This window comes from Acomys minous (genome assembly GCF_964271855.1).
Source record: "Acomys minous genome assembly, chromosome: 8".
Classification (NCBI taxonomy): domain Eukaryota; kingdom Metazoa; phylum Chordata; class Mammalia; order Rodentia; family Muridae; genus Acomys; species Acomys minous.
In genome coordinates this window covers 84,081,109-84,098,751 of record NC_140489.1, presented here as the reverse complement: position 1 = coordinate 84,098,751, position 17,643 = coordinate 84,081,109, and the positions used below count along the sequence as shown (strand labels likewise).

General features: G+C 43.6%; 1 protein-coding gene across 13 annotated transcripts in view; it reads right to left on the bottom strand.

Annotated features, from left to right (window-relative positions):
• DCDC2C (doublecortin domain containing 2C) overlaps window positions 1-17,643 on the bottom strand; it is a 78,811-nt gene that overhangs the window by 33,452 nt on the left and 27,716 nt on the right. For all 13 annotated transcript variants that reach the window (XR_014780999.1, XR_014781000.1, XR_014781001.1 and 10 more), the window contains one exon: window positions 9,750-9,818. Coding sequence is in view for 6 of the 13 variants with exons in the window: in XM_084792167.1 (XP_084648293.1) it covers window positions 9,750-9,818 (69 nt within the window). In the remaining 7 variants the exon portion in view is untranslated. The remainder of the gene's footprint in view (window positions 1-9,749; window positions 9,819-17,643) is intronic.

The window sequence follows — 17,643 nt, the reverse complement described above, 5'->3', positions numbered from 1 at the left end:
CACATCTTCCATTGAGGCCTGAGAAGTCCAACCAGCTAGGGGATAGTGATCTAAAAGCAGGCAACAGAGTGCATGTCAGAGACAGCCTCCACTCCACTTGCTAGATGATCCACATGAAGACCAAGCTGCCCATCAGATACATACGTGTCAGGGGTCCAGGTGCAGTCCGTGCAGGCTCTTTGGCTGGTGTTTCAGCCTCTGTAAGCCTCCATGGGCCTATGCTAGTTGACTTTGTTGGCCTTCTTATGGAGTTCTTGTTCACTCTGGGTCCTTCTATCCTTCCCTCACCACCAGATCTTCCACAAAGCTCCCCAAGCTCTGCCTAATGTTTGGCTGTGAGCCTTAGCATCTGTTTCTATCCACTGCTGGGTGGAGCCTCTCAGAAGACAGTTATGCTAGGCTCCTGTCTGCAAGCATAGCAAAGTATCATTAATAGTGTCAGGGGTTGGCTCTCACCCATGGGGTGGCTCTCGGGTTGGGCCAGTCATTAGATGGTCATTTCTTCAATCTCTGCTCTGCCTTTATCCCTGAACATTTTTTAGGCATGGTAAGCTTTGGGTCAAAGGTTTTGTAGGTATGTTGATGCACCTCTCCCTCCACTGGAAGTCCTGCTTGGCTAGGAGGTGGCCACTTCAGTCTCCATGTCCCCCACTGCTAGGAGTCTCAGAGAGAGTCACTCCCATAACCTCCCAGAAGCCTACTCTGTCAGAAGTCTCCAGAATGTTCCAGAGAATCAACATGCTCAGTTTCCCTTCTTTCTCCCAGCCTTCTGGCGTCCCACCCCTGCTCTCTCCACATCTAATCCCCGCCCCTGTTCCCCTCCCCACACCCTCTGCCACCCAGTTCCCTCTCTTTACCCATTTCTGCTGTCTATTCTATTTCCCATTCTGAGTGGGATTCAAGCATCCTGCTTCGTGCCCTTGTTACTTAGCTTCTTTGGGTGTGTGGATTATAATATGGTAATCCTGTAATGTATAGCTAATATCCACTTATAATTGAGTACATATCATGTGTGTCTCTGTAGGTCTAGGATACCTCATACAGAATTATACTTTCTAGTTACATCCGTTTGCCTGCAAATTTTATGATTTCTTTGTTTTAATAGCTGGGTACTATTCCATTGTGTAAATATACCACCATTTCTTTATCCATTCTTCAGTTGAGAGACATCTGGATTATTTCCAGTTTCTAGATATTACGAATAAAGCTGCTACAAACATAGTTGAGCAATTGTCCTTATAGTATGGTGGAGTATATTTGGATATATGCCCAGGAGTGGTGTAGCTGGGTCTTAAGGTAGAAATAGTCCCAATTTTCTGAGAAGATGTCAGATTGATTTCTAAAGTAGTTGTACAAGTTTGCACTCCCATCAGCAATGAAGGAGTGTTCTCCTAGCTCCCAACATGAGCTATTGCTTGAGTTTTGGTATTAGACATTTTGAAAAGCCATTTTGATTTGCATTTCCCTGGTAGCTAAGGATGTTGGAGATTTCTTTAAGTGCTTCTTAACCATTAGAGATTCCTCTGTTGAGAATTCTCAGTTTAGCTCCATACCCCATTTTTAAAATTTGGTTATTTTATTTGTTGGTGTTTAACTTCTTCAGTTCTTTATATATATTTTGTATATTAGCCCTTGATCAGATGTAAGATTGGTGTAATCATTTCCAATCTGTAGGCTTCTGTTTTGTTCTATTGACAGTGTCTTTTGTCTTGAACAAGCTTTCCAGTTTCATGAGGTCCCATTTATTAACTGTTGATCTTAGTGCCTGAGCTGTTGGTGTTTCTGTTCAGAAAGTTGTCTCCTGTACAAAGGAACTCAAGGCTATTGGCCACTTTCTCTTCTAATAAATTTAATGTATCCGGGTTTATATTGAGGTCTTGATTCTCTTGGACTTGAGATTTATGTATAGTAATAAATGTGGATCTATTTGCATTTTTCTACATTCAAACATCCATTTGTTGAAGATGCTTTCTTTTTCCCATTATATGATTTTAGCTTATTTGTCAAAAATCAAGTGTTTGTAGGTACGTGGGTTTATTTCCAGGTCTTTGATACAATTCCATTGATCAACCATTCAGTTTTTATGCCAATACCATGCCCTTTTTTTTTTTTTTTTTTTTTTTTTGCTCTGTAGCACAACTTAAAATCAGGAATGGTGATACCTCCAGAAATTTTTTTATTGTACAGAATTGTTTTAGCTATCCTGGGTTTTTTTGTTGTTGTTGTTGTTTTTCCATATAAAGTTGAGAATTGTTCTTTCGAGGTCAGTAAAGAATTGTGTTGATATTTTGATGTGGGTTTTTTCCCTTTCATTTTGTTTATATGGTGGATTATATTGATGGATTTTTGTATGTTAAACTATCCCTGCATCAAGAAGGGATGAAGCCTACTTGATCATGGTGGATGATATTTTTTATGTGTTCTTGGATTCAGTTTTTATTTTATTGAGTGTTTTTGCATCAATGTTCATAAGACAAGTTGATCTGAAATTCTCTTTCTTTGGAGTCTTTGTGTGGTTTAGGTATCAGTGACTATGGCCTCATAGAATGAGTTTGGCAATGTTCCTTCTTTTTCTGTTTTGTGGAATAGTTTGAGGAGTATTTATTTTAGCTCTTCTCTGGATGTCTGGTAGAAGTCTGCACCAAAATCATCTGGCCCTGGCCTTTTTTGGTTAGGAGACTTTTTAAAAGGACTGCTTCTATTGTCTTAGGGATTATGGGACTATGTAAATAGTTTGCCTGATTTTGATTTAACTTTGTTTTTCAATTTTATTAATTTATTCAGATTACGACTCAATTGTTATCCCATCACTTGTATCCTCCCATTCTTCCCTCCCTCCCGCTTTTACCCTATTCCCCTCCCCTAGGTCTATGACCAAGGAGGACCTCCTCCCCCACTATATGGTCATAGGCTATCAAGTCTCATCTTGGTAGCCTGTTTATTCTTTCTTTGAGTGCCAGTAGGCCTCCCCACCAAGGGGAGTGGTCAAATATGGAACACCAGAGATCATGTCAAAGTCAGTCCCCACTTTCCATATAACTGTGGAGAATTACCTGTCCATTGGGTAGATCAGAGTAGGGGTTCGATATTTACTATTGTATTGTCCTTGGTTAGTGCAATAGTTTGAGCAGACCCCCCCCCCGAGCCCCAATCCACCCATCACGATGTTCTTCTTATAGGTTTCTAGGACCCTCTGGGTCCTTCTATTTCCCCATCTCCTATATTTCTCCTACCTAGAGTCTTAGTAGGATGTCTTCACATCTATCCCAGTCTCCTGGTAAGTGAAGACTTTCGTGGGTTGTGCTTTTTGAGCTAGTGCCCAATTATAAGTGAGTATATTTCTAGAAATTTGCCCATTTCACTCAGAATTTTCAATTTTATGGAGTACAGGCTTTTGAAGTAAGACCTACTGATTCTTTGGATTTCCTCAATGTCTGCTGTTATGCCTCCCTTTTCATATCTGATTTTGTTGATTTGAATAGTGTCTCTCTGTCTTTTAGTTTGGCTAAAGGTTTGTCTATTTTGTTGATTTTCTCAAAGAACAGCTCTTGGTTTTATTCATTCTTTGTATTGTTCTCTTTATTTCTAATTTATTGATTTCACTCCTGAGTTTGGTTATTTCCTGCCATCTACTCCTCTTAGATGTGTTTGCTTTTTTTGTTCTAGAGCTTTCAGATGTGCTTTTAAGTTGCTGGTATGAGACCTTTTCAATGTCTTTATGAAGGCATTTAGTGCTATGAACTTTCCCCTTAACACTGCTTTCATTGTGTTCCATAACTTTGGGTATGTGGTGCCTTCATTTTCATTGATTTGTTTGTTTGTTTGTTTGTTTGTCTGTTTGTTTGTTTTTTCGAGACATGGGTTCTCTGTGTAGCCTTGGCTGTCCTGGACTCGCTTTGTAGACCAGGCTAGCCTCAAACTCACAGGATCCGCCTGCCTCTGCCTCCCGAGTGCTGGGATTAAAGGCATGCACAACCACACCCGGCTCATTTTCATTGAATTTTATGAAGTCTTTGATTCTTTATTTCTTCTCTAACCCAGAAGTCATTGATCAGAGTGTTGTTTAGTTTCCATGAATGTATAGGCTTTCTGTCGTTTCTGTTATTGAAGGCCAGACATAATCCATGGTGATCTGATAAAATAGAAGAGGTTATTTCAATTTTCTTGTATTAGTTGGGGCTTCCTTTGTGACCTGTTTTGCAGAAGGTTTTATGACATGCTGAAAAAAAAGGATATTCTTTTGTGTTTGGGTAAAATGTTCCATAGATATCTGTTAGGTCCATTTGATTCATGACATCTATTAGTTTCATTATGTCTCTGTTTAGTTTCAGTCTCAATTACATGTCTATTGGTAACAGTGGGATGTTGAAGTCTCCCCCTATTAATGTGTGGTGATCAACATGTAATTTAAGCTTTAGTAATGTTTCTTTTACAAATGTGGGTGTTCTTGTACTTGGGCATAGATGCTCAGAATTGAGATGCCCCCTTGGTGGATTTTTCTTTTAGTAAGTATAAAGTGTCCTTCCCCATCTTTTTTGATAAATTTTGGTTAAATGTCTATTTTATTAAATATGAGAATGGTTACTCCAGCTTGCTTCTTGGGTCCATTTGCTTGAAAAGATGTTTTTCCATCCCTTTACTATAAAGTAGTGTCTATCATTGTGGCTGAGGTGTGGCTTTTGTATGTAACAGAATGATGGGTCCTGTTTATCCTTACATTCTGTTAGCCTGTGTCTTTTTTACTGGGTAATTGAGTCCATTGATGTTGAAAGATATTAAGGACCAATGATTGTTAGTTCCTTTCATGTTGATGTTGGTGGTGGGGAGAGAGAGAGAGAGAAGGAGAGAGAGAGAGAGAGAGAGAGAGAGAGAGAGAGAGAGTCAGTCTCTTCTTAGTATCTTCTGTAGGGCTGTATTTGTGCACAGATATTGTTTAAACTTGATTTTGTTGTGACTATCTTGTTTTCTCATCTATGGTGATTGAAAGTTTTGCTGGGTATAGTAGTTTGTACTGGCATCTGTGGTCACTTAAGAGTCTGAAAGAAGTCTGTCCAGGCCCTTCTGGTTTTTCCCTTCCAGACTTTAATATTCTTTCTTCATTCTGTACATTTGGTGTTTCAATTATTATGTGCTTGGAGGATGTTTAATCTATTTGGTGTTCTGTAGGCCTCTTGTATGTTTATAGGCATTTCTTTCTTTAAGATGGGGAAATTTTCTTCTATGATTTTGTGGAAAATATTTTCTGATCCTTGGAGCCATAAATCTTCTCTTTCTTCTATTCCTTTTATTCTTAGGTTCTGTCTTTTTATGCTGTCCCTGATTTCTTGGATATTTTGTGTCAGGAACTTTTTAGATTTAATATTTTCTTTGACAGATGTATTGATTTCTTCTATTGTTACTTCCACATCTGAGATTCTCTCCTCCATCACTTGTATTCTGCTAGTGATGCTTACCTCTGTACTTCCTGTTCCCTTCCATAAGTTTTCCATCTCCAGAATTCCCTCAGTTTGTGTTTTCTTTATTGTTTCTAATTCCATTTTCATGTCTTGAACCATTTTATTCATTTCCTTCACCTGTTTGACTGTATTTTCCTGAGTTTCTTTAAGGGATTTATTTGTTTTCTCTATAAAGGCATCTATCATCTTCATAAAAATAGATTTAAGGTCATTTTCTTGTGTTTCAGATGTGTTAGGATATCCATGGCTTTTTGTAGTAGAATAGTTAGGTTCTGGTGGTGTCATGTTGCCCCAGCTTTTGTTGACTGTGTTCTTACACTGGCCTTTAGCCATCTGGTTGTCCCTGGTGTTGGGTGGCTGTTCCTAATGCCTGCTGGACTTCTTAGGAAGAGAGGAATAGCCCTGGGCCAGGGGCTGTATGTTCCTGTGGCATATGTGTCTCCAGTCCCTAATGTCTTTATATAGGATCTCCAAGGTAGCGGGAAAACTTTTTTAATTAAAAGATTAGCAGCCCAATGTCAGAAAACCCTTTGCGTCCTATGGAATTCTGCATTTCCAAGCAGAAGGTTTCTCTATAGCACGCTAAAGATCTAGCCTACAGCCACCACTGGAAAGGGGTGGGAAATCCAGGCTATCTTGACAGAGCCCTAACTCTGATGTCTATTCATACTGTTCAGCCTGCTGGTCAGACTTTCTTCTATATTCTAGAAAGGCAACACATATTTCTAAAACCTTTAAATCTGGCTTTACAAAATTATCAGGTAATACAGATTTTTAAAGTGTTGTTTCTCTATAAGCCATTTACAGTCAGTGGTACTACACAGATTGGGCCATCAGGAGCTGGAGAGCAGTGCCAGTGAGATGGTTCATCTAGTACAGGTGCCTTCCCCCAACCTGACAGGCTGAGTTCTATTCCTAGGGCCTACACTGTGGGAGCAGAGAGGTGACCCATGCAAGTTGTCTTTGGACCTCCACATGTGTACCACAGTGCCTACATAAGAAATAAGTAAATGAATAAATGTAATTTTTACACTGGAGAATATTCCAACTCCCCCTGAGTCCAACAGTGCTCGTCCAGGGTAATCAAAGTCATGTTCAATGAAGATAATTTGGAACAGGTGAAAGGACAATGTACACAGTTCATTTTTACCTCACAGAAGGGTTTTTCTCATTCACCAACATTAGTAATCTTCCACTTTGATGATGGGGACAGATTGAGTATGGGCACTGTCAGGACTGTTGTGCCTGCACATTTTGCCTATTCCAGGGTCCTAGGGAAGAAGAACTCTCACATGGAAGCATGGATCTATTTTTTTATTTTTAGTTTACATATATATAATGACAAAATGAATATACTTTTACACAATTCTTGGGCAGAGGCCTGAGGATGGTCTCCTCCTAAGAAATGCATCTGAAAAGTTCCTTCGGGCTGAGGCTGTCAAGGGCTCAGTGCTGACTCTCAGAGCCGTAGTCAGAGTAGAGGGTGTCTGCTTCTGAGTTGGGCTGTGTGGTGGAGGAAACTGTCTTAGGAACAGACTGGGTCTAGCAGCCTGAGTACACGTAATGTCACTGAATTTGTTGCTTAAAAACTATCAAAATAGCAAAGTTTATATTCTATTTTACCACCCCCAAAAAACTGACAACCAAAATTCTGTGATCCAACATCAGAAAATACATCTTAAGGTATTGTTCATACTAGCAACACCTCTTACAGCTTCACAAGGCAACTAGCATTTTTAAAATGGTTGCAGCAACAGCAGTAGTATTTAACTGATTTTATGTATATGAGTACACTGTCTTCATGCACTACAGAAGAGGGTGTCAGGCCCTATTGCAGATGGTTGTGAGCCACCATGTAGTTGGAAATTGAACTCAGGATCTCTAGAAGAGCAGCCAGTGCTCTTAACCACTGAGCCATCTCTCCAGCCCAGCAACTACCATTTTATTTTTGGATTATATATTTAAATTTGAATGACTTTGTCACAAGTAAGGCAAAGCTTTTAAATGAATCTGGAAGACATTTAAAATGATGAGACCATTTCAGCTGCTTAAGGACTCCACAGTCTCTTAAACAGTGGCCAGTCAGCAACAGCATGTCTAAGAAACGTATTATAGTCAGTCTAAAATGGCCTAGAAATAGACTTACTGATGAATGTACAAATGACTCAATAAGAGTGGGCTGGAGTACAGTGGCCTGCTGGCCAGGAAAGCCAGTGGGCTGTGGCTTCTCTCTCAGGACCACTGCTTGCTATTATAATGCACACAGATGCTAGATTACTCTGAACCTTCCAGGACATAGCTAGATTATAGGGTCTAATGCTTTTAAATCCATCGGATGTTTCACACCAATATGGAAAGAGCACAACAGCAAAGCTTGTGCAGGGCATGCAAGGAAGCAAAGAGAACAGGTGCAGACTTGGAAGAACTGAACGCTCTCAGACATAGCACCAGGCAGTTGGTTCTTCCCTGTCTATGAGAAATGGACAGTGAAAGCTGACAGCAAATGAAGAAAACCCAGTTACCAGTTTGGCTCACTGTGGGGAATAAATACTCAGACTTTGGTGTGGTTGAAATCTCAAGTCCCATGCACTGATTTCAGACTGAAATGCTGACAAATTATTTTCCATCAAGCTTTCCCTCTTTTTCATCTGGTTTTCATATATACCTTAAAGGGTCGATGTGAGTCTGAGGTGGGTCAGCCCTAGTGTGTGGCCCACAGGACACTCAGAAGTACTCAAGGGATCCCAATATGTTCCCTCCTTCCCTGCCCTACCCTGACCAGACCTGACCTGACCTGTCCTGCCCTGATCTTCCCTGACCCACATAACCTCCCTAGTGTTTCTCAACAGAAGGAAGAGTGGCTGTTCTCGGCCACCTTCTACCCCAAAGCTTAGGTCTTGGCCCAGCTCTCTAAAGATGGAGTACTTGTGTCTGCAGCTCTTCCAGCAATGTTGTTTGCATCAAGGGGGGTATTTTGAATCATTCTATAAGATTCAGTCTGCCATATGCTAGTGCAAGGTTACCAGTACATGAAACCCCCACAAGGGGCCTGTGCAAGGTGACAGAATAGTGCCAAGCACCTGGGCAGAGAGCTCTGAAATGTGTGTGCATCCCACCATGAACCTAAGAGCACCGTCTCCTGTCTCCTTATGATCCCTATGGGACCAAGTCAACCTTTCACCCCTAACCTTTGATGCTCTGGGGCAACTTCCTTCATATTACTCCTATTCCCAGAACAGCCTTACTCCATGACACCCAAGAAATTAAAATTTGCCTTTGACCTTCATTTGAAAGCACCCCCTATTCCACTAGGCACACACAGTAACCCCTTCCACTAAAAACCACTCCGAAATCCAAGCTCTTCAGGGGTGTACGCAGAGCAAGGATGGATTCTGTGAAAGTACCATTTTCTCTGACTCCTTGAGATTCCCAAGCTCCACTAGTGTGCTTATGAAGCTAACAAATGTTTCATGGCTCCTTCATCTTCCTCCAAAGACCCCTTGCCACATTAAGTAAAGAACCAGGGACCCTGGGACATCCCTGGCACCTGCTCCTTATCCCAGAGGCTCCTGTTTCTCTGAAATATGTCAGAACAGTCAGACTAGGACCCCATCTCACTGTCCATCAGCCGGGATAAGTCTCTGAAATGTAAACTACATTGAAAAACACCTAGAGACAGAATGTTGAAAACTCACCAAGACATCCATTTCTTAGTGGCATAATTGTGACCAAATATGTAAAGCATATTTTGTTTCCCCAGTGTGTACATCTCATGGAGACTAGTCACCACCTGGACTCAAAAGATCCCGGAAGAGACTGCCTCCACAGACAATGCCTAGACGGAAAGGACAGGCAGCAAGCTACAGCCCTATATGCTGAGCTGCCATCTGCAGGCCACCATACACAGCCTGATCTCCCAGCCAGAGGCTGCCCAGAGGCTGTGGATACAGCACCCACCGGCAGGTACAATGGTTGTAGCACTATAGGAAGCTACTCTCACAGAGGCTGCAGTACTTCACCACCCCAACCTGCCTGTACCCTAAAACCTGTTGGAGGAAAGTTTACACAGGTGTGATGGGAGCACAGTGAAGAATTATTAAAACCGGTACAGAGGTGATTAGGATCATCCATGTGGCTTCCTGAAACACACTGTGCTTCCACTCTGATATGCATTTGTGACCTGGGACCAGCCCATGATCCTGGATCCTTTACTATCAACCGTAACTCTACCCAGTCTATTGAAAGAAGGTGGTTTGGACCCCTACCGTCAAAAGTAAAACAAAATCCACTCACCATGTTGCTTTCCACACCATACTTGCTATCGCTTAGCTCATCAATTTCTTTTACAATTTCAGCTGGTACCTGGGGAGAAAATGGATGGTCGAGCTGAGCCACAGTCAGGGCCAAACTCGTATTAATTAATTAATTAATTAATTAATTAATTAATTAAAAAACAAAGAACATGAGAACCACTGGAGGAACCAGAGGAGGAAAATGCAGACACTGCCTGCTCCATTTTTACCAGTCATTCCACCAAAGAAATGGAAAACTCTTTAGAAAAAGTCTCCATAAATTATTTTCGTGCAAACAGGAATGCTAGGAGCTGGGCATAGTGGTAATACACCTATAATCTCAGAACTTAAGAGGATGAGGGAAAAAAAAAAAAAGAATCATGAGTTTGAGGATAATCTGGTCTACAGATAAAGTTCAAGTCCAGCCTAGACTACATAGCAAGTCCCTGTCTTAGAAATAAATAAATAAGGATCCAGGGAGATGACCCGGTGGGTAAAAGGCACTTGCTGCATAAGTCTGAAGACCTAAGTTTGGGTCCCCCATAACCTATGCACAAACTGGACACCATGTGGGTATCTGAAATCCGAGTACTCTTATTATGATACAGGAAACAAGAAACTCAGTTCCAGCCTAGGGTACAGAAGGGATGCTGTATAAACAATGTGGAGGATGACGACTGACACCCAAAGTTGTCCTGACCTCTGCACTCATGCTGTGGCAAGCATACACCCTCACACATAAACACAAACATATCAATAGACATTTATAATTAATTGATTCATTAATGTAAAATGCCATGGGCATGCCAGGTGCCTCTGGCTAGCAAACAGTAGTTCTTTCTTAATTCTTGGTGTAGCCAAGGTGACCCCAGCCTAATGGCTATTCCCCATTCTGTAGGTACCCTCTGCAGTCTGGATGCTCTCAGCCCCATAGAGCAGTGTACTGTCACTCAGCTTTCTTGTCCTTCCCGTGTCTCAGGGAAGCCAACTATATCAGTGCCCCAGCCCTCTCCCCACTCTCAGTTGAGCAGTTCTATTGCTGAACCACTTGCATTTTAGTGATGCATCTGCTGACTGCACTGTAGGAAGCTACATGTGTGCATGTCCTCAGCGGGATAGCCAGAACCCTTCTCAGTCATCAGCATCACCCAGGACACCCACCAGGGGAAGGTCCTCTCTGCTCTGCCCTAATCCCAAAGGAGAAATGGCAAATTGGGCACTGAGTCAAGGTATCAGTCTGGAGCCACCCTTGTTGGCAGGAGAAGGCAGGACAGACAGCACACCTGAGCTAAAATGGTAAAGAACTGACAATAGGCAAAGATCTACCCTTAGCAAAGAGCCCTGAGGATCCAGCTGCCAGCTGTCCTGGACCATGCTAGAGTAGAGCTGCACGGTTCAGACACGCAGAACTGTGTCCAATGGTCCTCTCCCTATTAGTCAGACCATGGTGGAAGGAAGGTTACATTCCTACAGTCTCAAGAAAAAGTCATCCTAACCCTACATGCAAGAACTGTGCAAACTGCGTAAAAACAAATTTTTCAAAACATTTCGCAGGGTGGCTGACAAGACGGCCATCACCATGTCACTCGTTTATCCAACAGAGAGAACACCTGCTGCTTTGAATCCCACTCTCTTAGAGATGCCAGAGCTCTTGAGTACAAACACACACGTCCTCAAGAAGCTGGAGTCGTTTGGAGAAGGGACCACTCTTTAAGCTGTCAGCTCTTGGATACAGAGCTACAACTGTGAGGGGTGTGGGTGTGACAAGCAGAGGTTCACAGGGCAGAGCAGGGACAGAACAGTGTTTAACCCAGATAGGAGGCCAATGAAAGCCTGCCTTCGGTGACATTTAATTTAAAACATGAAGGATAAGCTAAAGGACCTGGAAACACATGCCAGCTGCCAGGACAGTACCGCAAAACTTGCTGCAGGTGAAGCCCAGCACTCTCAGACTGCAGGATGGTCTGGGCAGGCAGCAGGAGGGATGCAAAGGTCTGGCCATGAGATGCTGCCAGACAAGTGAAGTGATGGGCTCAGGAGAATGTGGGCAGGCTCTGGGCAACAGCAGCAGGAAACACTGGTACAATCTGGGTATGGAACGGTTGGAAGATGAGTTCTGGGAACACCTCTTAGGTCTGGCTGAATCCGGGCATCACACATACCCTGAAATAGGCAGGACTTAGGAAAGGAGAGTCTTATATTCTCACCCTACTGAGCTTCGGTGTCTTAGAAGAGCTGATGGCAGACACAAGGCCAGCTCGTTATCTGTGAGAGAGGACTGCATGACTTTAAGGCTACAGCACTCGAATTTCTCTTATCACACAGGGACCAAAGTAGATACAAAGTGAGAAAAGATGGCTCAACAAAGACCCTTCAGTGAGCTCTAAAAGAAGTGACCAGAGGCAGAAGGAAAGTCAGGTGCTGCTTCAGCAAGGTGCTTGCTGGAAGAAGAGAGTATTCCAGGGAAAGAATGGCGGGAGGTACAAGGTGGAGGTGAAGGCCACCACGTAGAGAGCTAGGAGTATACTGAGTGTGGAGGTGAGTTCAGGGGTAGCAGCAGAAACCATCGGCAGAAGCCAGATGGGAGTGATGCAGGTGGAGGAAAGGAAGCTTGGAGAAGCCACTCCCTGGAAAAGCCAGCTCTGCACCTGCTGAAGAGGTGGTTGCTACTCCTAGAGTGAGACCAAACAGGGCCGATGCTCATCTCTAACAGGAAGGCTTTGTCCCTTCAGACAAGTGGTACCGATCCCAAGGGCAGGAGAGGGTGGATACGAGGGTGAGGGACAAGGCAGTTTCCTTATTAACCTAACGCGGCAGGTTCCTGAGAGGTTCTTAGGGGCCAGCGCCCCTCTTTGAAGCCTGGAAGAGAAGCTGCAGGACAGACATCATCCGTGCTGTTGAGGGGGACATGCATGAGTGCAGATAAACACTCATGAACTGACATGACAACTGCCTGTGTCAGAGCCAGTTTTTACCTTGCTCTTTATTTACAAACTAAACAGCCATCATATTTCAAGCGCCGGTCGTAAACATCAGGGGAGCTGGGGAACCCAGAGGTGAGCCCTGGTTGACTGTCAGGGCTCAGGTGCCTCTGCCTGGCTATGAGGAGGGCCAAATACAGACACAAGAAAGGTCTTTTAAAGGTCCCTCAGGAAACATCTCACTACGGAATGAGGCAGCTTCTGTCCTCCTACACAGCAATCTTGTCCCAGTACACAACGCAAAACTGAGGCAACCCCACCCCCACCCCCCGAGACAGGAAGCCTGAGACCAACATCAGTGTGCTGAGGAAGGCAAGAGGGGTGATGGGAAAACCGGACTACTCATCATAATTGATAAGCTGAACCTGACAGCTCTAAAACTTTCCAGCCAACCAAGGCCTCTACACGCACCACAGCTGCTCTGTGGCTGCTACACGCTCAGTGCATAACCTACTCTGTGAGCTTTCCGTCCTTTGCAGAGAGCATGGCCTGGATGTAGAAGCTAATTGTGTTTTTTTAATCTACTCATTAAAGTGAATACCCAAAGGGCTTTCTTTAGTTTCCTCTGAGCCACTCTACCCACCCAAAGACCCCAAAGCCCTGAGGCTCCATTACTCCAACTCTTCTAATTAGGAAATCCTCAGAGAACATGAGCCTGTGCTCACCTCCTGACGAGACTCATCACCTCAGCTTTCCTTAGTCAGCTATGTGTCTCTGGCTCTCTGGAGGGAAATTCGATATGCCCAGGAGATGCAGCCAAGGTTTGCTGTGTTGGTGTCAAAGCAAAGAAAGATTCGCCTTTTGCCATGAGCCTTTGAGCTCCAGTGGTGCCAGTGCTGTGGCTTGAGTCCTCGCTGTCTCCCCACCTCCCACAGCAGTAGTGGGTTGGCGGGAGGGGGGATGGGGGAGGGGGGCACTGAGCACTCAAACACAAGCTGCTGTTATGTTAAAGCAGTTTCACCGTCTCCCTCTCTTACCCTCGCCCCCCATCATGTGATGACATAGCAAGAAGTCTCTCCCTAAGGCCACCATTCTGGTCTTCCCAGGCTCCAGAAGGAGGAGCTAAGATGCCTCTGCTCAGCACAAATGGCCTAGGCTCAGGTACATAGATCACGAAATCAGGTTCAGTCCCTCACTGTTTCCGTCAGTCCACCCTTCCCAAGCCTCGCCTGGAGGACTTACCACCTACGGACTGCACAAATTCCTGTCTTCTGAAATAGAACTATGAGCAGATTAAATTCAAAACCGAATTTCCGAAAAGAAGGAAGCAAAGGACCACGCCCTGCGCTAATGAGAGCCTGCAACTATAGAAACCTGTCTAACCCTCAAACATATTTACACAAACAAAAATAAGTGTATCCAGCAACAGGCTGGTTGACCAGTGGAATCGAATCGAAGACCCAGATACGAATCTACACACATATGGTCATTTGATTTTCGACAAAGAAGCCAAATCCATTCGATGGAAAAGGGATAGCATCTTCAACAAATGGTGCTGGTCTAACTGGATATCTATGTGTAAAAAAATGCAACTGGACCCATATTTGTCACCTTGTACAAAACTCAAATCCAAGTGGATTAAAGACCTCAACATAAAACCAGAGACACTAAGTCACTTAGAAGAAAAAATGGGAAAGAGCCTGGAACATATTGGCACAGGAGACAACTTCCTGAACAGAACACCAACAGCCCAGGCATTAATGTCAACAATTAATAAATGGGACCTCATGAGGCTGAGAAGTTTCTGTAAGGCAGGAGACACTGTCAAGAGAACAAAGCAACAGCCTACAGACTGGGAAAAGATCTTCACCAACCCTACATCTGACAAAGGTCTAATATCCAAAATATATAAAGAACTCAAGAAATTAAACACCACCAAACCAAATAACCCAATTGAGAAATGGGGCATGGAACTAAACAGAGAATTCTCAACAGAGGAATATCAAATGGCTGAGAAACACTTAAAGAAATGCTCAACCTCCTTAATCATCAGGGAAATGCAAATCAAAACAACTCTGAGATTCCATCTTACACCCATCAGAATGGCTAAGATCAAAAATTCAAGAAACACCACATGCTGGAGAGGATGTGGGGAGAGAGGAACACTCCTTCATTGCTAGTGGGAATGCAAACTAGTACAACCACTTTGGAAATCTATCTGGTCCTATCTCAGAAAAATGGGAATAGGGCTTCCTCAAGACCCAGCTATTCCACTCCTTGGAATATACCCAGAAGATGCTCCAGCACACAGCAAGAAAATTTGCTCAACCATGTTCATAGCAGCCTTATTCATAATAGACAGAACATGGAAACAGCCCAAGTGTCCATCAGTAGAAGAATAGATAAAGAAACTGTGGTACATATACACTATGGAATACTACTCAGCTATTAAAAACAAGGAATCCCCGAAGTTTGTGGATAAATGGATTGATCTAGAAATGATCATAATGAGTGAGTTAACCCAGAAGCAGAAAGACTCAAATGGTATATACTCACTTATATCTGCATATTAGCCCAAGGGGCATGTCCCACGAAAGCCTTCACTTACCAGGAAACTGAGACAGAGGGGAGGACATTCTAGTGGGACTCTAGATGAGAGAATCATGGGAGAATGGCAAAGTAGAAGGATCCAGAGGGTCCTAGAAGCCTACAAGTAGAACATTATGATAGGCAGATTTGGGCACAGGGGTCCCGCTCAAACTAAGGCACCAGCCAAGGACAATACAGGCGGTAAACCTTAAACCCCTACCCAGATCTAGCCAATGGACAGAACACTCTCCACAGTAGAGTGGAGAGTGGGATATTACTTTCTCACATACTCTGGTGCCTCACCTTTGACCATGTCCCTTGGAGGGGGAGACCTGGTGGCACTCAGAGGAAGGACAGCAGGTTACCAAGAAGAGACTTGATACCCTATGAACATATACAGGGGGAGGTAATCCCCCTCAGGAACAGTCATAGGGGAGGGGAATAAGGGGAAAATGGGAGGAAGGGAAGAATGGGAGGATACAAGGGAGGGGATAACCATTGAGATGTAACAAGAATAAATTAATAAAGGAGAAAAAAAATAAGTGTATCCATGGAAGATGTCATTACTCATCATTTGAGGTCTGTGCTAGTTTTATGTCAACTTGACACAAGCTAGAGTTATCTGAAAGGATGGACCCTCAATTGAGAAGATGCCGCCATAACATCCACCTGTAAGTCATTTTCTTATTGATTGATGTGGGAGAGCTCAGCCCACGGTGGGTGGTGTCATCCCTAGGATGGTGGTCCTGGGCTCTGTACGGAAGCAGACTGAGCCCCATGAGGAGCAAGCCAGTAAGCAGCACCCCTCCATGGCCTCTGCATCCGCTCCTGCCTCCAGGTTCCTGCCCGGTGTGAGCTCCTGTTCTGACTTCCTTCCGTGATGGACTGCATGTGCAAGTGTAAGCCGAATAAACCGTTTGCCCCCTAAGTTGCTTTGGTCATGATGTTTCATCACAGCCATAGAAAACCTAACTAAGACAACATCTTTCCCTGAGACAAAATTTCAACATTGGTATTTAAATCTGAATACACTCATTTCCTGGTGCAGACAAAACATGACGGCCGCCTCACAATCCGTCAGCATGCTTCCCAACCAAGACTGTTTGATTGACTGGGTTTTGTTGCCTGTTTAGTCACAGTGAGCAAAGTAACTAATACAGAAAACTGTTCCAAGGTGCCACGCTATTGCTGCAGTAAACCTGAAGACTATACCTAGGTGCCACGCTATTGCTGCAGTAAACCTGACCGTGTGGTCCACAGGCCTCGGCAACTGATTTGCTGCAGGGGAAGGAGGAAGATCTGAAGCTACTTGTTAAAGAAGTCATGGCATGCTGTAAGCGGAGCTTAATGGAACATTCTAGCAAGAGTTTGGAAAACCAGAACACCAGAAGAACTCAGCCAATGGAAGCCTTGCTAATGAGGTTTTTGAGTGGACCCTATGGGCAATGGGACTGCAGGTCATTCATGTTACTTCCTGGCACATAATCGGGCTGCTTTCTGACTGTGTGTTACAATTTTGAGTGTGGTTGAATTCAAAAGTAATGGACAAATTTAGTCGGTGATTTCAAACCAGAACAGCCAGCCTGTGGCACGGTTACTGCACACAGCTCTCAGCACTACAGTAAAAGAACAGAAAGATAGGAAAATGCACAACTGGAAGAAAGGGGAGGGGAACAGGAAAGGAAGCTGCAGGGATTAGAGAGACTGGTGCCACCATGAGCCCCAGGTCACAGGGCTACACTGCTCTTGCCGGGGACCCACACTGCATCCCATGGCTCCAGTCAGGTGGCTCACAGCTGCCTGTAACCCCAGCTCCAGGCAGATTCAACACCTCTGACCACTGTGAGCACCTGTACTTCTGTGTGTGTACACACACACACACACACACACACACACACAGACACACACACACACACACCTTAAATTAAAACAAATAAACCTAAAAATGAGCATCTGAGTTGGAAGCTGGGATATAAATGTGAATTCTTTGAAGTACGCAAGTAAAATGGGGGCTCTTTAGAAATAAACTGTAAATGTGTCTTGGTAGAAATCAAGTGACAGAAGTTGGAGGACAAAAAAAAAGAGGTCTGCATGATTAAACACGTGTAAAACTATTTATAAAATTCTAATGCATATGTGTGTGTATATATATATATATATATATATATATATATGTACGTACATATACACACACACATACATATATATGACAGACCAAAATTAATGTATTTTTTTAAAGACAGGAGGTAGGCATGTTATAGAAATCTGAGTGCTGGTTAATGTACAACAAGGGGCCAGCCAGTAAGCTGGTTTGGTGGGTGAAAGTGCTTGCCACCAAGCATCATGACCTAAGTTCAATCCCCAGGACCCACAGAGAAAACGAAT